General features: G+C 48.6%; 1 protein-coding gene, 1 long non-coding RNA gene and 2 pseudogenes across 2 annotated transcripts in view; 2 read left to right on the top strand and 2 right to left on the bottom strand.

Annotated features, from left to right (window-relative positions):
• The window catches only part of LRP1 (LDL receptor related protein 1), an 82,435-nt gene extending 77,628 nt beyond the window's left edge, over nucleotides 1-4,807 (bottom strand). Inside the window, exon 1 of the mRNA XM_054718939.1 lies at nucleotides 4,259-4,807. Coding sequence (XP_054574914.1) covers nucleotides 4,259-4,325 — 67 coding nt within the window. The 5' untranslated portion in view covers nucleotides 4,326-4,807. The remainder of the gene's footprint in view (nucleotides 1-4,258) is intronic.
• A 576-nt stretch (nucleotides 4,808-5,383) lies between these two features.
• On the top strand, nucleotides 5,384-19,881 carry LOC129149781 (uncharacterized). The gene is made up of 3 exons (XR_008556590.1): nucleotides 5,384-5,509; nucleotides 16,181-16,419; nucleotides 19,819-19,881. It is a non-coding gene; the product is annotated as an uncharacterized LOC129149781 (long non-coding RNA).
• Nucleotides 8,139-8,234, bottom strand: LOC114234193 (U2 spliceosomal RNA; annotated as a pseudogene).
• On the top strand, nucleotides 9,520-10,092 carry LOC103292453 (ubiquitin-40S ribosomal protein S27a-like; annotated as a pseudogene).
• Nucleotides 19,882-22,185: the final 2,304 nt, after the last annotated feature.

Consider the following 22,185-nt stretch of genomic DNA (forward strand, 5'->3'; position numbering starts at 1 on the left):
CATCTTGAGTCAATATTGACTCAGCAGCGCATTAGCCTGACAAGTGACCACCCTACCATCTTTTCCTTTCCCCCACAAGTAAGATTCAGACCCTTCAAATGTCCCCAGAGACCATCGTATCTCTCACCAGGCCTTGATGAGCCCTGATCGCCTACCCCCAATACACACACAGGGCTTATCCTCAGCAGAAGTAAGAGCTCTAAGCTCCTGACCCATTCCCCACACCTTTCTCTAGTTCTTAGGTCATGAGGAAGTTCTGCCAGAAGTCTAACCTCCCTCCTTCCTTCTGAAATATCTCCTTTCTCCCTCTTACTCAGTCCACAAAGGGTATCAAGTTCCCTCCTTGCAGAAACATTCTCTCCAAAATCCATTCCCAAAATTAGTGGAGGGGGAAGACGAGAGAGGAACTTGAAGGAAAGTGGAGAAGAATTTTCACTGCCAAACTGGATATTCCCAGTCTGGCCTGGGAGGGGACGAATAACTACAAAATTTCGAGCATGTGAGCAAGCCCAGGAGATAGCTTTCAGGATGGAAGGGATGGCCACAAGCAGAGACAAAGCAAGCGACAGAGATTGAGAGACAGGGCAGAGAATGCCACGAAGGATAGGCAATCAGAGAGATAAACCAAGAGGATGAGAGTTTCTGAAAGGCCAAGAGGGCACCAGTGACAGACAGACAGAAGCAAATGACAGACAGACAGAAGCAAAAAAGATGCAGTGGGGTCTCAGCCCAAAGGTTGCCAAGACAATGACACAGTTATCTTGGGATAAACATGTGGAATAACAACCGCCCTGAGATCCAGATTAGGGTGGGGGCAGCATATATCCTGGTTTAGGGAGACAGAGTCCCTGCCCTAGCAATGTCTGACCCAAGGGAGACCCAGGATAGGGACTACTGCCTCCCATAGAACCGGGAGGGTGGGAGGAAGGGAAGACAGGGCTCTTCAACCTGGGAAGCCAAGGCCTGGGGAGGGTCTTAGCTCCCCAGGAGGAGCAAGAGGGGCAGAAGCCTCTCCTCCACCATTCCTCAGCTCTCTCCCAGGGAAGGTTTACCCTGGTGCCCTTCAGAAGCAAGCACGGGAAGCACTCCAGAGCCAACTGCTTCCTTCTCCAAACAATGCAGGATCCTGCTAACCGGGCTGAAATCTGGGACTGAATACAGAGGGGTGGGACTAGGTTTTCCAAACGCTCACATCCCACAGTTTGCTCCACCAGGTCAAGGGACCCTTGCATGGGACTCAACTGGGCGATTCAGAGCTGGAGGACTTGAAGGCTGGAGAGTCCACGAAGACGGGGGTAGGGGGAGCTGAAAAGAGACTCCTGCAAGGGAATCAGCTTGGGGTTCTAATGTGCAGGCTGAGGCTGCAACAGGAGGACAGAGAGTTGGACTTGCATAAGGAAGAGCTCCCACAGGTGAGGAAGGAGTCTGGAAGAGTTGGGGCATTTGGACACGCTCTGGCTCTGGCCAGGGCCCTGACTGGCATCCTTGGGAGGCCTAGTGCTGGGGAAGTGGTTGGGAACAAAAAAAACGATTGGAGAAAATGGAGGAAGGGGGAGCAAGAATGGGAAAAAAGGAAGTCTTATGAAGCAGCGTCAAACATCAGAATATCCCGCCCCTCCGAACCCCAAAACCAATGTCCTACATGTCCCTGCTTTGTCTTTCGTGTCTCTGCTTAGAAAGATCAGGGTAAAGGGAGATGTTCAAGGAACTGGGTCTAACCAGCGATAAAAGGAGTTTGGAACCTCTCCCCAGAGAGCCAGGAGGCAAACACCTCAGTTTCATAACTCACTTCAACTGTCCAGCTTGTCTGATAAGTGGTAACACACTGCTCAAGGGTGTGTGTGGAGAGCGGTTGGAGAAAGGAAGGCAGGCCGCCTTCGTCCCTGAGCCGGATCTGCCTGGGGCAGCCCTCCTCACTACAAAATGTTCTTCATCTCAGCAGGATCCTCAATAACCCTTCTTCCCACTCCCCACCCCATCTGTTTCCCCATCCTCCCCATAGCAAGTACACTCAATTCTGTCTTCTAGCAGGGATGACATTGCTCCCCAAAGAGAACGGGACCCTGGGGCAGGCTCAGGCACAGCAGAGAAGGCAGAAGAGGTGGGGAAGACCCCAGGCTGCTCCCCTGTGAGAGCAGCAGGAAGGAAGGTTGGATACTAAGTCAGGTAAGCTGGGGCCAGGAGGTTTCCTTCTCTCACACATGTCTGTGAGCTTGGGGCGTGGAGCTTGAGGGCAGGGGTAAGAAGGATAAGGAACCCCTTAGGCTGCCTGGATAGCACTGGCCCTAGCAATTCCCCTTCCAGACCCAGAGTGGGTGGGTGGGACTCATGATTCAGAGCCCCATTCCCAAGGTAAGAAGAGTAGTGTGTGCTGGGGGAGGGGTCCTTTCCCTGGAATTTCGGGTACAGGTTGTTTGAGCTTGGGTTACAGCCGTGGACTGAGTGAAAATTTTAAGAAAGGGTAGGGAGGCATTACGGAGAGCATATCCAGTCTCCCTCTTCCACTCACCACCAACCAACTTGGAGTGGCAAACAGCACCGCTTTAGAACCCCGGGGGTGACACTACCTGGGCCATTCCTGACTGGGCTGGGGAAACGTTCGGTTCTCCACAGACTCCTGATGGTCGGTCTCTCTCTCTCTCTCTCTTAATTTTTTTTCTCTCCCTCCCAGAAGCTTCTATATCTAAACCCCTCTGCCTCAGTTTCCCCTCCCACCTCACAGAACTGATAACAAGAGGAAAGAACATGCATAAGAGGAACGTCATGAGCAAGGGTTGGCTGTGAGGGCTGGTCAGGAGACTATTCAGGACAGATCCTCTTTACTCCTTTTGGGCAGATAATTTAGGTGGGGGGTGGCAAAGGAGCAGACAGTCCCCAAGACAGAATTATTGAGGGCCACTGAATATTCTGTTTTCCTGGCACAGCTGCTTCCTGACTCCCTAACCTCCCTCTCTCAAATGAAGCAATCTGGGGAAGAGCGGGAAAAACTTTCCTAATCCCAACCTCGAAAAATTTAGAAGATGGAGGAAGGGTGCATGATGGTATTGGGCCCAACTTTTCCCGGATGACGGGAGTAAAATGACAGGAAGCGGTGAGATCCCACCCCTTCTCAAGTCAGGGGCCCAGCCCAACCCCATGACCCCAGCTCAAAGCTTAGGCAAGACTTGAACCAGTGACTCACAAGTAAGAGGAAAAAAAAATAGCTGACATAAAAGGGGAGGGGGCACTTCCCCAACCGGACACGGTTCTAGCCCAAACCCAACTGTAGTATTCAAAGTGTGTGTATATGCGGGGAGAAGGGGAATGGTAGAGAGAAATAAACACATTTACCAAAGGAGCAGGGAATTGGGCAGTGGGGGCATAGCCATCACCCCCATCCAACCTCCAACTCTCCTACCAGTCCCGACTGTGATCAAGCCAGAAGTCGGCAAGAAAGCAGCCTTCTTCCGACCTCCCACCTCAGCATTCCAGGCCATTCTCCAGTCCCCTTACCCAACCATGACATCTGACGTTTTTCCTTTCAAAGCTCCCAGGAATTAAGAAGGAAAATTCAAAGTCACATAGCATCTCCTGCTTCTCCTCTGCCCCCCAAAACAGCCCTATTCAGGCTCCTGACAGAGGCCCCGAGAGGGGGAAGTGCTCCCTTCGGAACCCAGGCGGGCAGCCGGCTGGATCCTGGACCCAGGCCTCCAAGCCTGGTCTCCCAGGCCCAGATTCCACACCCAAGCAGGGGGGCCTCTCCATGGCCCTCCCTTTCCACCCACAGCCATCTCGGGCCTGCCTGCCCTCTTCCCAGCCAGGCACTCTTGACCTGGCTCCCTCTTCCAGATTCAGAGGCCACTGCAAAAGTCCCTCCACCCCCATTTGCAGCCCTATATTGCAAATCCGGATTCCTTCACAATTCAGACGGGGGTGGAGGGGTGCAGGATGTAGGGGAGGTGGAGGCCCTCCCCAACCAGAGATAGGAAGAGAAGGCCTCTGGATCCCTGGACCAGAAAAAGGGGGAACCCTCTTCTCTCTTCCCAGGCCTCTGGTCTTTGTTTGGGCTGGGGGCCCCATGGAAGCATCATTTACCCAGGGCCACATCCTCCAAATTGGACCCCCATCCCCACCCCCAGTCGGGACGCTGCTGTGTCAGCTGGACTGTGATAACAAAAGGCACCCCCTCCCGCGTCTCCCTTCCCCATCCAAACGCAGGAGTGGGGGCTGGGGAGTGGGTGTCCCCAGGGGTCCTAGGGGGCCGCGGAATCTCACTTACCGTCGACAGCGGCCGCGACCAGAGCTGAGAGCAGGGGCAGCAGCAGCAGCTGCGGCGGGGTCAGCATGGTGTGGGCTGATGCAAGCAGCAGCCCCCTACTCTCGGGTCCTGCTACTTCTCACCGTCGCCCCCCCCCCCCAATTGGGGGGTCCCCCTTTTTCCTCCTTTCCTCCTCCCCTATTCTTATCCTATCTTTCAGCAACGCGCACCAGGGGCGTGGGTGAAGAGGCAGAGTTCGGAGCCCCTTGTGAAGGGTCTGCTGACGAGGGTACGCCCCCTGACCCCAAATCCAAACCCTTCACCCCCGGCTTTTCTCTTCGCTCCTCTTTCCCCCCCGTCCCTGGGCAAAGCTCACAGCTCCATCTCCGAGCCGCCTCCGGCTGCAAAAATGCACAATTGGGAGGAGGCAGGGTGGGGGGTGGGGGCGTGGACCGGGTCGGGGAGCCCTCGGAAGGGGCCTGATGGAGCTCTGGGGGCTCCCCTCGTTTCCGCCTCCTCAGTGCACGGGCCTGGAGCTCGCACCACTGTTCCCCCGACTGAGGTGCCGCGGGGCGGGCTGAGGGGGAGAGAGGGAGGGGAAGGGTGGAGGAGGGAGGGAGACAAGGGGCGGGGAAAGAAAAAAAAGGGAGGGGGGAGAGCTACGCGGCAGCCCTGTGAGTGCGCATGCGCTGGTTTGGCGCGCTGCCCTGGGGAGGGGGGTCCGGGCAGCTCCGAGGGTTTGAGCTCCGGCCCGCGGTTCGAGATTGGGGGTCCCGTGGCGTCGCTGGCTGGTTTGGGGCGGGGAGCGTCCTCCCCCTGACTGGGCCTTTCTCTCCCCACCCCCTGCGAACCGCTGAAGGAACAGGGGTGCCGGGGCAGGGGGCGAGGGCAGTGGAGTGGCTTCTCTCCTAGGATTTCAGCCGGGTCTGGGGACCCTGATTTCCTCGCGGTGCCCCGACTGTGCCCCGCCGGCCTGGGGTGGGGGCAGCGGCCGCCATCGCGGGGACGGTTCGGGGAAAGGCTGAGCTTGGATTCGAAGACTTTCTGAGACGGACCGGGACTGGGGCCAGCGGCGGGGGGGCGGGGGAGGAGGGGCCGCCGGGGCCCGCCCCCACCTCGCTCCGGGACTCGGAGTAAACAGGGACACCCGCGGGGACACGCCGCAGCTTGTCCGCCCTCCCGGGGCTTGGGGATGGAGCCCACCTCAGTCCCCGCCTCGCCCGGCCCGCCTGGCACCGAGCGCGGGAGGGGCCGGCGCTGGTTTGGAGGGAGGTGAGTCACCCGCGGGTGGGGCTGCCCCCTTCGCCCCGAGAGGTCGGGGCTCATTTGTTTGTATTTTTTTATACCTTCTGACTGGCTTCCCACCAAGTCGGGGTTTTGGATTCCGAGCAGCAGGGGTTTGGAATAAGACGAGGGACTCTGGACTCGGGTTCTAAGGAGGTGTCTGCTGAGCGCCGGACCTTTGTCCGGCCCGCCGCCGGCCCGGGAAGGCTGCTTTCGGCCCCGAAGGCGCCGGGCGGTTTCAGGGCCCCGCGAATGCCTCCGGCCACTGCCCCCTCCTGGGCGCTGTGTTAAGCCTGCACCCGGGGGCGTCTGGCTTTCGGGTGTCTGGAAGTCAGAGTTCAGGGAGACAGCAGGCGGCTTTGGCTGCCAGAAACCGATGTTAAGATGAGAGAGGGTTGTACCTTTTTAAAATTCTAGTCAAGGGAGCGTTCTGCGTCCTCCAGGCTGTCCCTGGCAGAGAGCGGAGCAGCAGAACTTGTCCCTTGATGGCAGTGAGAGCAGCGGAAGAATCCAGACGGAACTAGACCTTTTGCCCAAACCAGAGCTCCCTCTGGGCTCGGGATTGCTCCAGGCCAAGGCCACCTACCTTTAGTCTTCCAGGCTAGAAATCTCAGACTCTGCCAATTTTGTCTAATCTTGCAAGTCTGTGCTCAAGGTCTGTCATTTTTTCCTTTGAAATAAAGCTCAAATTTCCTCTGCCAGAGTGCCTTCACACAGCGGTGGAATCTTATTCATCCCATTATACAGCCCTCATGGGCTAGCACAGTGACAGACACATGGTGGCAGGGACTCACTAAACGTTTTTTTATGAATGCCTATCAGATTCCTTCCTCTCCCAGGACCCTCTCCCAATATTATGGTCCAAATGAAATTAGATTGAAATAGATTTCAGACATCTTTGAAAGGAAAAAGCTAGATGGAATGACCATATGTTGCTTGTAAGGGGGCAGTTTCATTCCTCTCCTTGCTAGTTACCTTACAAAGTGAGTCTTTCTAAATCTGTTCTCCCTGTATAGTCTCTTCCTGGATGGCAAACCTCTACTGGGTGTCTGTAGACAACTAAAGCAAGTATGAACTCCTCTCCCAGCCACAGACTTCCAAAGTCTGGCTTCAGCCAGCATGTCTACACTTCTTGTGTGTGTGTGTGTGTTTTATTTTAATATATTTTATTGATTTTTTACAGAGAGGAAGGGAGAGGGATAGAGAGCTAGAAACATCGATGAGAGAGAAACATCGACCAGCTGCCTCCTACACACCCCCTATCGGGGATGTGCCCTCAACCAAGGCACATCCCCGGTAGGAATCGAACCTGGGACCCTTCAGTCCACAGGCCAGCGCTCTATCCACTGAGCCAAACCAGTTTCGGCTGTCTACACTTCTTATTTGCTATCTCCCAACTCCTACTAGCTCATGAATGTGAATGTGTATTTATTTTTAACTTCTATACTAATAAAAGGGTAATATGCTAATTAGACTGGGAGACCGGACATCTTCCGGATGTCCGACTTCCTTCCAGGCAGTTGGGCGACCAGGTCAGCAGAGGGGCAGTTGGGCCCGCCCCCCCGCCGGCCAGGCCAGCAGGGGGGCAGTTAGGGGGCAACCAGGCAGGCCAGCAGGGGGGAAGGTGGGAGGCAGGCAGGGTGGCAGTTGGGGGGCGATCAGGCAGGCAGGTGAGCCGTTAGGAGCCAGTGGTCCCAATTTGCGAAAGGGATGTCTGACTGATTGGAGAGGGTGCAGGCCTGGCTGAGGGACCTCCCCTCCCCCGGGCCTGTAGTTATCTTATAAAAATGGTAATAATTAGTGGTTAAAAAAAAAAACCTCAGCATATAGGAAGGTACAAGGTGAAAGGTAAACTTGCTGCTCTCCACACTCCCATTCTTCAGTCCCACCCTCAGAGTCACCACTACTGAGAGTTCTGTGGGTCTCCTTCCACGAGGTTAAAGAAAACCCACAAGAAAACAAATATACATAAGCATCATTTAAAACCACAAATGAGCTCATACAATATATACTAGTCTGTAACTTACTTTTCCAATTAACTTATCTTGATCCCTTTCCACTTTGTACACGCACATCAAGCCCTCATTTTATATTGGCTACTTGGAATGCCCTTGCTTGAATTCTACACAATGCATTAGGGCTGTTGGACACTTGGTTATTTCCAGTATGTGAACTGCTGAGGGTGTCCCTAAAAGTTAGAGAATGCATATTTCTATCTGAGCCTTTAATTATACTGTTCTCCCAGGCCCTCCTTACCCCCCTTAGAAAAGCCCTCCTGTTACTCTCCCTTTGCCCATCTCTCCTGTTCCCAACTTGCACTCAGGATAGCCTCAGCACCTAGACCAGTGGTTCCCAGCGTGGGGCACACGCCCCACAGGGGGGCAATTTGATTTTTTAAGGGGGCACTTTGAGAATGAGTAATTAACAGTGATTTTTTTTTTGCATTTCTTATGGTTCTAGGGGCCTCATATACAGTATATAAATATACATTGTGACATATTTTATGCATTTTGGTTCTCTTATATATTTCGAAACTATTTGCTATTTTTTCATATCACTTCATATTATTATTTTTAACAATTTCTTAGTGATTTCTTCCTCCGTACTTCACCTGTCCTTTCGTTCTTTTTTTTTTTTTTTTTTGACGTATCAGATATTAAACTGATAAGAACAGATACTACACTTGATCTTAGCCAAAAGGCTGAGAAGGATTGTCCTTTCCTTCTTTTATGTTTCTCTTTCATGGATGCCATGTTCTTTGGAAGCTTGTTTAGACCAAGTTAATGGCCTTTTAGACTTCCTCCTCATGAATAGGAGTTCACTTTTTGAATAATAAGAATTATATGTCACGGGGCGGGGGGCAACATCAGGATTTTAGAGGTGCTTAAGTGGGGCATGGCCAACAATTAGGAGCTCTTGATTAATTGATGGGAAGCCTGACAAAAGTGTTAGGACCAGGGGTGTCTGTGCTGGTTGAGGAGACAATCATAATTAATTCCTTTCAGACGGCTGTGACTGTAAACATCTTCTCTGTATTTCTTCTGTAGCACTCATGAATCCCTCTCTGCCTCAGCATCTTCTCCCACTTCTGTTGTTAAGAAGCATTTTCAGTCTTCAAATTCTTGAGTTGAAATTATAACCAAAATAGTGAGAAATCAAAGTAGAATTTTTTGCAATCCATAATCAGGATACCTAGAATGGTGACAGTAGGAAAAGAAATTGGTGTGAGAGAGGGTATCTTCTTTTTTAGATCTTCCAGCAAACCATTAAACATCTTTTCCTGTCTGAGTGTAACAGGCACTGGGATTGGGGCAATAAGGGGGCTGCTCTGGGATTGATTGTCAGGCCAGAGACGGACACCACCTAGTGGTCAGCTAAAGAAGTGTAACAGGAAGGGTGTTTCTGAAGGGTATGGTGGAAGATGGGAAGAGACCAAGATTTATTGAGCTACTATTTACCATGTACCAATTCACGCAATGGGTTTTACATGGATTAGCTCACTCGAGTCTCATAACCACCTATGGCATAGCTGTTATTTCCAGTTTGTAGAAATGGGAATAGAGGCTCAAAGAGGCTCACAATGCACATTGGAGCCCAGTTTTCATACATGTAATAAACATTTATTAGGTACCTCATATGTGCCAAGCATACTGGTAGGCACTAGGGACAAGAAATGGAAATACAAAGTCTCAGATTTCAGGAGGCATATAGATTAGTGGAGTTGTGCGATAAGATGACTGACAGTTATAACACAGTACCTTAGTGTCTATAATAAAGGCAAGTGCAGAGGGCCATGGGAACCAGGGAAGGACACTTATTCCAGATAAGGGGGTCAAAGCACAGCAGTGTAGACGGTACCAGGCGACATGCTGAAAGAGAAGAGGGAAGTGACAGGCAACGGCAGGAGGAAAGTTTGTCTTAGGTTGGTGGGCAAGCAAAGGCATGGAGGCACGAGGAAGTTTAAAACACTTGAGGAAGCTTTCTGATCTGCCATCCGGGGTGGAACTGCCGCCAAGATGCAGATTTTTGTGAAAACCCTTTTGAGGAAGACCATCACTCTCGAGGCTGACCCCTTGGATACAAGAGAAAATGTAAAGGCCAAGATCCAAGATAAGGAAGGAATTCCTCCTGATCAGCAAAGACTGGTCTTTGCTGGCAAGCAACTGGAATATGGATGTACTTTGTGTGACCATAACCTTCGAAAAGAATCCACTATCTTGTGTTGAGACTACGTGGTGGTGCTAAGAAAGGGAAGAAGTCTTACACCACTCCCAAGAGGAGTGAGCATAGAGAAAGAAGGTTAAGCTGGCTGTCCTGAAATACTATAAGGTGGTGAGAATGGCAAAGTCAGTTGCCTTCGTTGGGAGTGCCCTTAGATGAATGTGTGCCAGAGTTTTATGGCCAGCCACTTTAACAGACATTGTTGTGGCAAATGTCTGACCTATTGCTTCAACAAACCAGGAGACAAGTAATTGTATATGGGTCATAAGAGACATCAACTGGTCCAGCCAGCATGGCTCAGTGGTTGAGCATCAACCTATGAACCAGGAGGTCATGGTTTGATTCCAGGTCAGGGCACATGCCCAGGTTTTGGGCTCAATCCTCAATGTGGGGCATGCAGGAGCCAGCCGATCAATGATTCTTTCATCATTGATGTTTCTATCTCTCCCTCTCCCTTCGTCTCTGAAGTCAATAAAAATATTTTTAATTAAAAAAAACAGCCGAAACCAGTTTGGCTCAGTGGATAGAGCGTCGGTCTGCGGACTGGAGGGTCCCAGGTTCGATTCCGGTCAGGGGCATATACATTGGTTGCGGGCACATCCCCGGTGGGGGGAGTGCAGGAGGCGGCTGGTTGATGTTTCTCTCTCATCGATGTTTCTGACTCTCTATCCCTCTCCCTCTCTGTAAAAAATCAATAAAATATATTAAACACACACACACACACACACACACACACACACGAAACTTGTCACAAAGTAGTTAAAAAGAAGACAACTAACATTTTAAAAAAACACACACTTGAGGAATGACTAATATGGTATGGCTGAAGTTTAAGGTACTTATTGGGGAGGGTAATGGATGAAGTATTCGTGAGCGTAATTATAAAGGGTGGTTTTGGGCACACTAAGTAAGAACTTAGACTTTTTTTCTAGAAGTTGTGGGAAGCCAGGTGAAAAACTGATGAAGTTCTTAATGCATCAGTCATAAAGCTGGAGAGGAAGAGGATTCTCGACTAAGGAGATAGGATCAAGTTTACTAATTGGTTTACCACGTTGCCCTAGAGCAGGGGTGGGGAAGATCCGGCCCGTGGCGGCTGTATAAGGCCCACAAAATGATTTGGTCTGGCCCTGCCAAGGCATTAGGGGTGAGTTAATGAAACGTTTGACCAAATATACTAGTAGCAGGCTAATTTTTATTTTTTTTTTAATCCTACAAGGTGTTTTGGGCCAGGATTTGGCCAAGTGTGTGCTTTCTGTTTTTAAATGTTTTTATTGATTTTAGAGAGAAAGGAAGGGAGAGGGATATATAGATAGAAACATTGATCAGCAGCCTCCTGCATATCCCCCACTGGGGATCGAGCCTGCAACCTGGGCATGTGCCCTGAGGTGAATCGAAATGGTAACCTCTCTGTTCATGGGTTGATGCTCAACCACTGAGATACACCAGCTGGGCACAGCATGCTAATTTTTAAGTTGATAATTTTGTAAGGCCTGTGAATAATGTGATAAATATCCAATGACCCTTGGCAGAAAAATGGTTCCCCACCCCTGCTAGGGACAGAGAAAGCTGGGCCTGGAAACTCTGGCTCACATTAGAATGTTCTCAAGTTTGGGCTGCACATTGGACTCACCTGGGGAGCTTTTAAAATCCCAATGCTAAGAAAAACTGGAAGACTTATACTACTTAACTTCAAGACATATAAGCTACAGTAATCAAGACAGTGTGGTACTAGCATAAGGATTGATAGACAGATCCATGGAACAAAACAGAGGACCAGAAATAGACTCACACTTAATGGTCACTTTATTTTTGACAAAGGTGTCAAAGCAATACACTGGAGAAAGGAATGTCTTTTCAACAAATGGTGCCGGAACAACTGAATATCCATATGGGAGAAGTAAATGAACCTTGACCCCTATCTCACACCATATGCAAAAATTAATTCAAAATGGATCATAGATCTAAACCATAAAAGCTAAAATCATAAAGCTTTTAGGTGAAAACACAATATCTTTATGACCTGGAGATAGGCAAAAATGTCTTAAGTCATTGAAGGCAATAATCATAAAAGAAAAAAATTAATAAAAGAAACATCAAAACTTAAAACTTTTGCTCATCAAAAGATACTATTAAGACCCTGACCTGGTTTGGCTCAGTGGATGGAGCGTCGGCCTGCGGACTGAGGGGTCCCGGGTTCGATTCCGGTCAGGGGCATGTACCTTGGTTGCAGGCACATCCCCAGTGGGGAATGTGCAGGAGGCAGCTGATTGATGTTTCTAACTCTCTATCCCTTTCCCTTCCTCTCTGTAAAAAATCAATAAAATATATATTAAAAAAAAAAAAAGATACTATTAAGAAAATAAAGCCAAAAAAGGTAAGCAAAATATTGATCTGACAAAGGATGGGTATCCAACATATATATAATTTCCTATAATACAGTAATAAAAGACTGTAATTTTTTTTAAATAGACAAACGATCTGAGCAGAAACTTCATAAAATAACATATATGGGCCAATAAACCCATGAAAAGTATTCAATATCTTTCTTCATCAAGAATATGCAAATTAAGAGCACAATGAGCTAATTCTCCACACGAAACAAAATGGTTAAATTTAAATAACTGACAATATCAAATGTTAGTAAGAATGTAGAGCCCTAGCTGGTTAGGCTCAGTGGATAGAGTGTCAGCCTACGGACTGAAAGGTCCCAGACTCGATCCCCGGGGGCGGGTGGGGGGCATGCAAGAGGCAGCCAATCAATGATTCTCTCTCATCATTGATGTTTCTATCTCTCCTCTCCCTTTCTCTCTGAAATCATTAAAATTATGTTTTTTTAAAAAAAATAAGGTAGAGCAACTGGAACTCTCATAAGTGTTGGGAATGTAAAATGTACTATCTATTTGGAACAATATATACCAGCTCCTTATAAAACTAAGCATATACCTGCCTATGAACCAGCAATTATATTCTTAATTAGCTGAGACAAATGAAAACATACAGGTGTGAGCAAAAGTAGACTTATAGTTGTGAGTACATGAAACACAGAGTTAATAAAGCTACTGTAATAATCATAACTTGCATGTCCTTTTCCATATGAACAACTGTAAACCTGCTTTTGCCTACCCCTGTATATTCACATAAAGATTGGAAGGAGAATGTTCATAGCATTTTCTTCATAATAGCCCCAAACTGGCTACAGCCTGGGTGTCTATCATTAAGGAAAAAGAGGATGGCCTGGCTGGGTGGCTCATTTGGATGGAGCATCCTCCCATACACCAAAATGTTGGGGGTGCAATTTCCAGTTAGGGTACATACCTAGGTTATAGTTTTTATCCCCAGTGAGGTGCATATGGGAGGCAACTTATTGATGTGATGTTTTGTCTCACGTGGATGTCTCTCTCTCTCTTTTCCGTTCCTCTCCCAAAATCAACTAAAAAAACCATACGCTCAGATGAGAATTTAAAAAAAAGAAAGAAAGGATAAACAAATTGTGGTATATCTCTACAATGGGATACCACTTAGTAATCCTATATAATAAAAGCCTAATATGCTAAGTGTCCGGTCATCTGGTCAGCCGTTCAAACAATCAAAGCGTAATATGCTAATGATATGCTAAGGCCATTCAACTGCTCACTATGACGTGCACTGACCACCAGGAGGCAGACACTCTGACTGGTAGGTTAACTTCCTGCTGGGGTCCAGCTGATTGGGACTGAGTGAGATGGCTGGACATGCCCTGGAGCCCTCCTGTGGTCCCTCCCTGGCTGGCCAACCTCCCACATCCCTCCCTGGCCCCAATTGTGAACTGGTGGGGTCCCTTGGCCTTGGCTGTGACCTCTCACAATCCAGGACCCCTTGGGGGATGTCAGAGAGCTGGTTTCAGCCCAATCTCACAGGCCAGGCCGAGGGAACCCCCTGGTGCTCGAATTCGTGCACCAGGCCTCTAGTAAAATATAAATGAACAAACCATGGATAAACACAACAAGATGGATGAATCTCAAAACACGGTGAGTAAAAAAAGCCAGACACAAATGCTCAAAGTCACTAATCATCAGAGAGATGCAAATCAAAACGACAATGAGGTATGATCTCACACTTGTTAGAATGGCTATCATCAACAAATCAACAAACGACAAGAGTTGGTGACGATGCGGAGAAAAGGAACCCTCGTGCACTGCTGGTGGGAATGCAAACTGCAGCCACTGTGGAGAACAGTTTGGAGTTTCCTCAAAAAATTAAAAATGGAACTCCCATTTGACACAGTGATTACACTTCTAGGAATATATCCTAAAAAACTAGAAACACCAATCAGAAAAAATATATGCACCCCTATGTTCATAGCAGGGCAATTTACAATAGCTAAGATTTGGAAACAGCTTAAGTGCCCATCAGTAGATGAGTGGATTAAAAAACTGGTACATCTATACAATGGAATACTACACAGCTGTAAAAAAGAAAGAACGCTTACCATTTGCAACAGCATGGATGGACCTAGAGAGCATTATGCTAAGTAAAATAAACCAGTCAGAGAAAGATAAGTATCACATGATCTGACTCATATGTGGAATATAATGAACAACATAAACTGATGAACAAAAATAGACCCAGAGACATAGAAACATTGAACAGACTGTCAAACCTCAGAGGGAAGGGGCGGGGAAGGGGGTGGAGGAAGAGATCAACCAATGAACTTATATGCGTATGTGCATAACCCATAGACACAGACAATAGGGTAGTGAAGGCCTGGGTGGGGGGAGAAGTGAGGGAGAGGTCAATGGGGGGGGGGAACATATGTAATACTTTCAACAATAAAAGTTTTTTAAAAAAGAAGCCAGACATAAAAACGCATCCTGTTTTATTTCATTTATATGAATTCTCAAACAGACAAAAATAATCCACTGTGAAGAAAATCAGAACAGTGGCTCTCCTGGGGGAGTTGGGGTGGCGAGGCTATGATCTACATCTTGATAGGGGTTTGGATGACATACAGCAGCCAAGTGGTAGGGCAGGGATTTGAACCTGGGTGGCCTGACACCAGAGGCCCTGGTTTTAGCCACCATATTTCATTGCTTTATAAGATTGCACAGGAAGAATCGCCTGTGAAGACAGATGACTGAGAAGGAGCACCCTGAGAGGTGGGAGGAAGACCAGGAAAGAGGAATCATGAAAACCCATGGAGGTAGAACTTACTCAGGAGTGGCTAATGGTGTGGAGTATTGCTGAGAGTCCATCAAGAGAAGGACCGGGGCAGGCATCATTCTTGACACCTAGGAGGGCACGTGTGACATGGGCCAGACAGTTTAATTGGACTGGTAGAGACAATGGCCAGCTGGCAGTGTACTGAGGAGGTGAGGGAGGAAAGACAGTGAGCGTGAATAACTTTCCCAAAGAGTTTGGCTGGAGGGAAGGAGGGGAGGGAGGGAAGGGAGAGAGGGAGGAAGGGAGGGAGGGAGGGAGGGAGAGAGACAGAGAGAGAGAGAGAGAGAGAGAGAGAGAGAGAGAGAGAGAGAGAGCAGTAATTACAGTGCTAGTTAGAGGGCTGGAATTTCCTTGGAGAGGCTCAATCCTGACCACAGCTGGCACCATTCAGAGATGTTGGACTTTGCCCACCCACCGGGGCTGCTACTTGTCCTTCTGTGAGATGAAGGTCTGTTGACCACAGTAAGCCTCTGACAGCACCAGGACTTCATTTGGAACCTTGAGATCAGCTGAGCCCGCCACTGCTCACATCCTGTCATCCTTGGCAGGCTTCAATGGGCGTCTACCCTTCTCCACTCAGCCCAGGCTTCCTCTTCCTGACCACCCCTGTACTGCTTTCCACCCCAATCCTTGCACAAAGCTCTGGGCCACCTTCAATTCAGATTGTCCTTGCTCCTCTTTGTTTGTCTGAGGACTCTCTTCCTTTAAAGAGATATATGTCACTTATTCCTCCAAGTCCACAAGACGAGTGGTGGTGGGATCATAGGCAGTCATCCCACTCTGGGCTCTCCATTTCTTATAGTTAGTATGATGCCACCACGATCTCAGTGAAGGCCCAGACGGCGTGGCTCAGTGGTTGAGTGTCAACCTATGAACCAGGAGGTCACAGTTCAATTCCTGGTCAGGGCACATGCCGGGGTTGTGGGCTTGATCCCCAGTAGGGGGTGTGCAGGAGGCAGCCAATCAATAATGATTCTCTTTCATCATTGCTGTTTCTATCTCTCTCTCCCTCTCTCTTCCTCTTTGAAATCAATAAAAATATATATTTTTAAAAAAGATCTCAGTTAAGGATGCATCTAGCAGCAAGTAACAGAAGACCTGCTTAAAGCAGATTGAACGAATGAGGAGGTCTAGAGCAGGCTGAGGACTGGTTGACTCATTGAGAGGTTTTGTGTTTTTTTTTTTACCTCTTTGCACTGTTATTCTATCCCCAAAGGTTGATGGTATCTCTCTTCACAGTTACCACATGGTTGCAGCTATTCCAGTCTCACGTATGGACTTGCCATTGAGGAAGAACAAAATCTCTCCCAAGAGCCCCCTAAGGTCCTATTGGCCGGGGGTATGGAAATACTGTGATTGGCCAAACCAAAGAGATTCATCCCCTGAAGCACGGGAAGGGAACACCTGTACAGAATCCAGACTTTGCCTACAAGGGAGAGAGGCTTACTGCTAAGGAGGCACTATCGGAGCTTTCACAGGTAGTCATATACCATAAATTCCTCTTGCTTTATAAGGGCAAGCTATTTCACCTTCCGCTGAGAATATGTGCAGCATGCAGCTGCAGGGCAACGGTGTTTGTGCCAGACCAACTGGATTTCAATCCCAGCTTACGTGCCAGCTCTTTGGCCTCGGGCGGGTTTCTTAACCTTTCACACTGCTCATCTGTAAAATGAGGGCCCTCAGTATTATCCAACAGAACTTTCTGTGATGATGGAAATGTCCCATGTCTGTGCTAATATAGTAGCCATTAGCCATATACGACTACTGATCATTTGAAATGTGGCTAGTCCATCGGAGAAATTTAATTTTTAAATTAAATAGCCACATATGGTTATTACTGTGTTGGGCACATAGTTCTACCTCATAGTACTGTAGGATAAAATATACAGAGCTTAAGATGTTTTTTAAAAAAATATTTTTTTTTATTTCAGAGAGGAAGGGAGAAGGAGAGATAGAAACATCAATGATGAGAGAGAATCATTGAATCATTGATTGGCTGCCTCCTGCACGCCCCTTACTGGGGATCGAGCCCACAACCTGGGCACATGCCCTTGACCGGAATCAAACCCGGGACACTTCAGTCCGCAGGCTGACGGTCTATCCACTGAGCCAAACCGGCTTAGGCTTAAGTTGTTTTTAAAGTAGGAATTGAAGTAATACATAAACCCTCACTAAATCTTAGTTATTATTTTTGCTATCATCCACTGATGGCCCGGTCACTTTCCCACGCTCCTTGAAGACTATGACATCTGACTCACTGTCTTCTTGTCTATCTTCAGGTCTTTTGCAAAGCCAGATGGCTTTAATGTTCATGCAGGTAGTCCAGCAGCACCCTGATGACATTACCGTAGCTACTCACTCCAGTGGCCACAACCTGTACCACACCCTGGCAAGGAAACTGGGCTGAAATCTTAGCCCCTTGTCTCTGACCACTACATTCCTGCCCTCCGGATCTTTCTCTCCCTCGCTCCCAGGAAGGCTGATCTTTAGGTCTATGAAAACTTCTAGTTCATTGATCCTATTCTTTCCTTACCCACTGGCTCCACATGTCTTTACTTCTCTTCTTAAACCAGCCTCTGTTCTTCACGGCTTAACCTCTATTCCTTCACTAAATGGTCTCCTCCATCTGAATTGTTCTCCTGGCTTCAGACTTACACTTTAAATCCTCCTCTACATTACAGCTAGGGAGGTCTCTCTACTAAATCTCATCATATTACACACCTACCCTAAGTCCTCTAACGCTCCCCATTCCCGACTACTACCCATTTCCAGAAGGTACTATGCTCCCATAGTATCCATGCTTTTGCATATGCTAGATCGTCTTTCTGGTTTAACCCTTTCTTGTTCTTTGCCTAAATAACTCCTATTTTTCCTTCAAGATTTAGTTTGGGCATCACCTCCTCCAGGAAGATCTCCCTGGTCTCCCCTATTCTCTACTTAGTCTAGGTGCCCCTCCTATGTACTCCCACAGCGCCCTGTGCTTCATTAGAGTCATAGTCCAGATTGTCGCAGTCGTTGGCAAACTGCGGCTCGTGAGCCACATGTGGCTCGCAAGCCGCAGTTTGCCGACCACTGTCCTATAGTATCACTGTTAACTAATCAGACTCCCCCTCTCAGCTTTTAGAGCCTAAGAACAGACACCTAACAATTTTTTGTTAAATCAACTGGACATAGATCCTGAGCAGATTTGTTTTGTTTGCTTACTATACTTTTTTAATTTTTTTTTAAGGTGGGAGAGATTTGAACATGTTTAAATGCTGAAGGTAAAATCCTATATAATAAAAGGCTAATATGCAAATTGACCATACGGTGGAACAACCAGTTGCTATGATGCACACTGACCACCAGGGGGCAGATGTTCAATGCAGGAGCTGCCCCCTGGTGGTCAGTGCGCTCCCACAGGGGGAGTGCCGCTCAGCCAGAAGCCCTGAGCTGGGCTCATAGCTGGCAAGCGCAGCAGTGGTGGCGGGAGCCTCTCCCACCTCCGCAGCAGCGCTAAGGATGTCTGACTGCCGGCTTAGGCCCGCTCCCCCACGGCGGGCCTAAGCTGGCAGTCAGACATCCCCCGATGGCTCCTGGACTGCAAGAGGGCACAGGCCGGGCTGAGGGACCCCTGTGAGTGCATGAATTTCATGCACCGGGCCTCTAGTGCTGTAATAATTAGAAATGAGACGTTGCAGATTTGTAGGATTGAGGACACAATGAATGGAACTGTGCTTGGAGAAGCAGAAGGGAGGCGCTGTGAGCACAGGTGGAGGAACATGCCTTGGGCAGGGGCAGGGATACCCTCTCCTCCGAGCCTGAGGGAGGGCACAGGTGCTGGTAAGTATGTCTGTTGGCCGGGAGCAGGAAGCGGAGGGAGTTTCCAATCGAGGGCCTCTGTTTGCTCTAATCTAGGTGGTGGGTTGGTATCGAGGTGGATGGAAATTTTGGGACAATGGCCAAAGTCTGAGAGACAGAACTGGCTAGGGGCCCACAGCTGCTTCCCACATTTCTTCTGTGACCTTTTCCTTTTATCCCTCAATCCTCCACAAATCCCAGCCTGCTGCCCAGTGCACCTGAACATGGCACCCACTCGTGTTGTCTGTGTAATGTACTGAACTCCTGCCATCATCATTAAGTTTAGTCCTCATGTAAGAGCGTGTATGTAAAACATTTAGCCCAGCGCCAGGTACACAGTAAACACTCACTAAATGGTAGTCCTTGTATTTACTGGCAAGAAAAAATGTTGTCTTCTCTAGCTACACAGCAGTGTTTGCAAGATAAGATGATCCCCTGTCCTCCAGGAGCTTATGTTCTTGTCAGAGAAGGGTGTACCCATAAAATAATTAAAAAGCAATGCAAAGTAATTTGTGGTGGTAACCAACATCCTAATGATGCTTAAAAAGACAAATCACAACCTGCACTGAAATGTCTTTTACATCAAGACCTAGAACTCAAATACATATATAAAACAAGCAAGTTTCATTAAACACTACTTATCCTGACTTCTTTGTGTGATGCATTCTGGTATTTTTTTTTTTTTTTATTTTTATTTTTTTTTAGTTTTTACAAAGAGGAAGGGAGAGGGATAGAGAGTTAGAAACATTGATGGGAGAGAAACATCAATCAGCTGCCTCCTGCACACCCCCTACTGGGGATGTGCCGGCAGCCAAGGTACATGCCCTGGACCAGAATCGAACCTGGGACCCTTCAGTCCACAGGCCGACGCTCTATCCACTGAGCCAAACCGGTTAGAGCGAAAATTCATATTCTTATAAGGTACCCCCAGTACCTCAAGATGCGGCCTTATTTGGAGATATGGCCTTTACAGAGGTAATCACATTAAGAAGAGGTCATTAGGTTGGGTCTTAATCCAATCCAATTGGTGTCCTTAGCAAAAAGGGGACATTTGGAGATAGACTCGCACCACGTGAACATGAAGACGGCCATCTGCAAGCCCAGGGGAGAGGCCTGGGACAGATTCTCTCTCACTGCCCTCTGAAGAGACCAGCCCTCCCAGCACCTGGATCTTGGACTTCTAGCCTCTAGTACGGTGAGACAATAAATCTCTGTCATTTGAGCCGCCCAGTTTGTGGTGTTCTGTTATGGCAGCCCCTGCAAATTAATACACTCACCAAATTGATTTTGTGATTCAGTTGGGTTGCAACTGACCACAAACTTTGTGGGCAGTGCACTGACCACAGACGTCTTTTTTCCTATGCTTTCTTTTGTGCAATCTTAGCAGCCACTTGGTGGATGGTAGGACCTGGAGGAGGGTGTGGCAAGTTTGGCACTCACTCTCAGGGTCATGCAAGTGCGAGTGTCATTACTGATAGTCTAGCCAAGTTGTGCTGCAATTGCACAACCTGAAGATGAGTGCCTCCTTAAATTTTGCATCCGAAACACTTCCCTTGCCTAGTCCATGTAAAGTAGATGTAACTATTGTCTCTATTTAAGGGGTTGACACAAAGTCCAAACTAAATCAGACCCAAGCTGATTTGCTTCTAAATTCTAGGTTCTTTCCATGACATCACAGCATCCCCATCAGTGGAATCAGTTGGAGACTATGACAATAAATATTGTTTTCCTACCTGTATTTGCTCCTCACCTTCCTTCCCCCGAAAGGAGGCAAAGTTAGAGACTGCATTCACTCCTTCCCTTCTCTTGCAAAAGTTCGAGGGAACTTGGAACTTCTGAGACCCTTAGTTGGTGAAACCTGAATTCAGCTTGTCTGTGGATGTCTGCAGGCAGAGTGGGCAGCTGAGGGCACTTACAAACTATGTGTGCTGTGAGTGCCTATGCGCACACACCGTGACCCTAGGACAGATCCCCTGCTGGCCAACTCCACCCCTGCCCCGCTCCTTTTCAATTCACTGCCTTCCAGACACAATCAACACACATACACCCCCAATAGGCTTTGTCTTAGTGGAGCTAATATTTCCCCCAAACCACGGACCCCAGTGTAGGATGGAGGCCCTGCTGCCTTCCTCGTGTATGGTTTATCCTGGGCCATACAAATAGTGCCTAATGTTGACTATATCCCAGGCCCTGTTCTAAGCCTTCACATGTTTTATCACATTTTACTCTTACAAACTCATGAGTTAAGAGTATTATCTGTTCCATTTTACAGATGACAAAACTGAAGCACAAAGAGTAAATGGCCCAGAGTTGTGCATTTAACAGTGTTGGGAAGATCTGAACCCAAGCAGCCTGTTTCCAGAGTCCCATTATTATTATTGGTTTCAGAGAGCAAGGGAGAGGGAGAAAGATAGAAACATCAACGATGAGAGAGAATCATTGGTCGGCTGCTGCTTCCTGCACGCCCCCTACTGGCGATCAAGCCGGCAACCCCGGCATGTGCCCTTGACCAGAATCGAACCTGGGGACCCTTCAGTCCACAGGCGGACGCTCTATCCACTGAGCCATACCAGCCAGGGAAAGAGTCCCAGTTCTTAACGGCCACCCTCTGTTGCCTGGCGGAGCCCACACATTCTGAGTTCTTGAACACTCATGCCCATCCACATGGAGCTGAAGTCTAGGTATCAGTTCAGACACCAGAGGGCAGCATAGGCCTAGCTTTGGCCCCTCAGCCCTGCCCTGTTTAGGAAGGGGTGGGGGCAGCGGGAGTAGAAACTTCCTCCCACCTCTGGGATCCCCCAGGGACCATCCTTTCCACGTACCACTGTCTCTCAGGTTTGGGGGCGTGAAGGCCTCTCTAGGTCTCTTGACCCCCTCCAGCTCCTCCTCCAGCAAAAGCTGCAGAAATTACCCATTACTTATGATGATGACTCAGAAGCTGAGCAAGCCTTGCGTATGTGTGTCCTGTGGCTGTATGTGGCTCTGAGCGCTGACATGTCTGTGAACCTGCCTGCATGTGTGTAAGCATGTGTGTGTGGTCTGTGGCCAGGGAGTTGCTCATGTGTGTTTGCTTCTGGGTGTGTCTCGGTGTTTACTCCAGAAACAGGAACTTCACAAGGCTGCACAGCAGATTCGTATTCCAACTTGTCCCTTGGGAATCTGCAGGCACCAACTCCAGCCCACGCCCACGCCCACTCCCACCAGGGGCTGACGAGTAGCACCCTGTGAGGAGGGGGCAGTCGGAGGCACTCTGGAGTTTTCCAGAATTCTGACCTTGGGGGTCCCCCCCTCCCCCCTCCCTCGCTCCCATCAGTGGTCACGCGACCTCTAAGGCGTTCCCTGCCAAAAAGGGAGGGGGACCTAGGCGTTCCTTCCAGCGCCAAGCTCCCCAGCTGCTCTTCAGG

Source organism: Eptesicus fuscus, chromosome 7, assembly GCF_027574615.1.
Source record: "Eptesicus fuscus isolate TK198812 chromosome 7, DD_ASM_mEF_20220401, whole genome shotgun sequence".
NCBI lineage: Eukaryota > Metazoa > Chordata > Mammalia > Chiroptera > Vespertilionidae > Eptesicus > Eptesicus fuscus.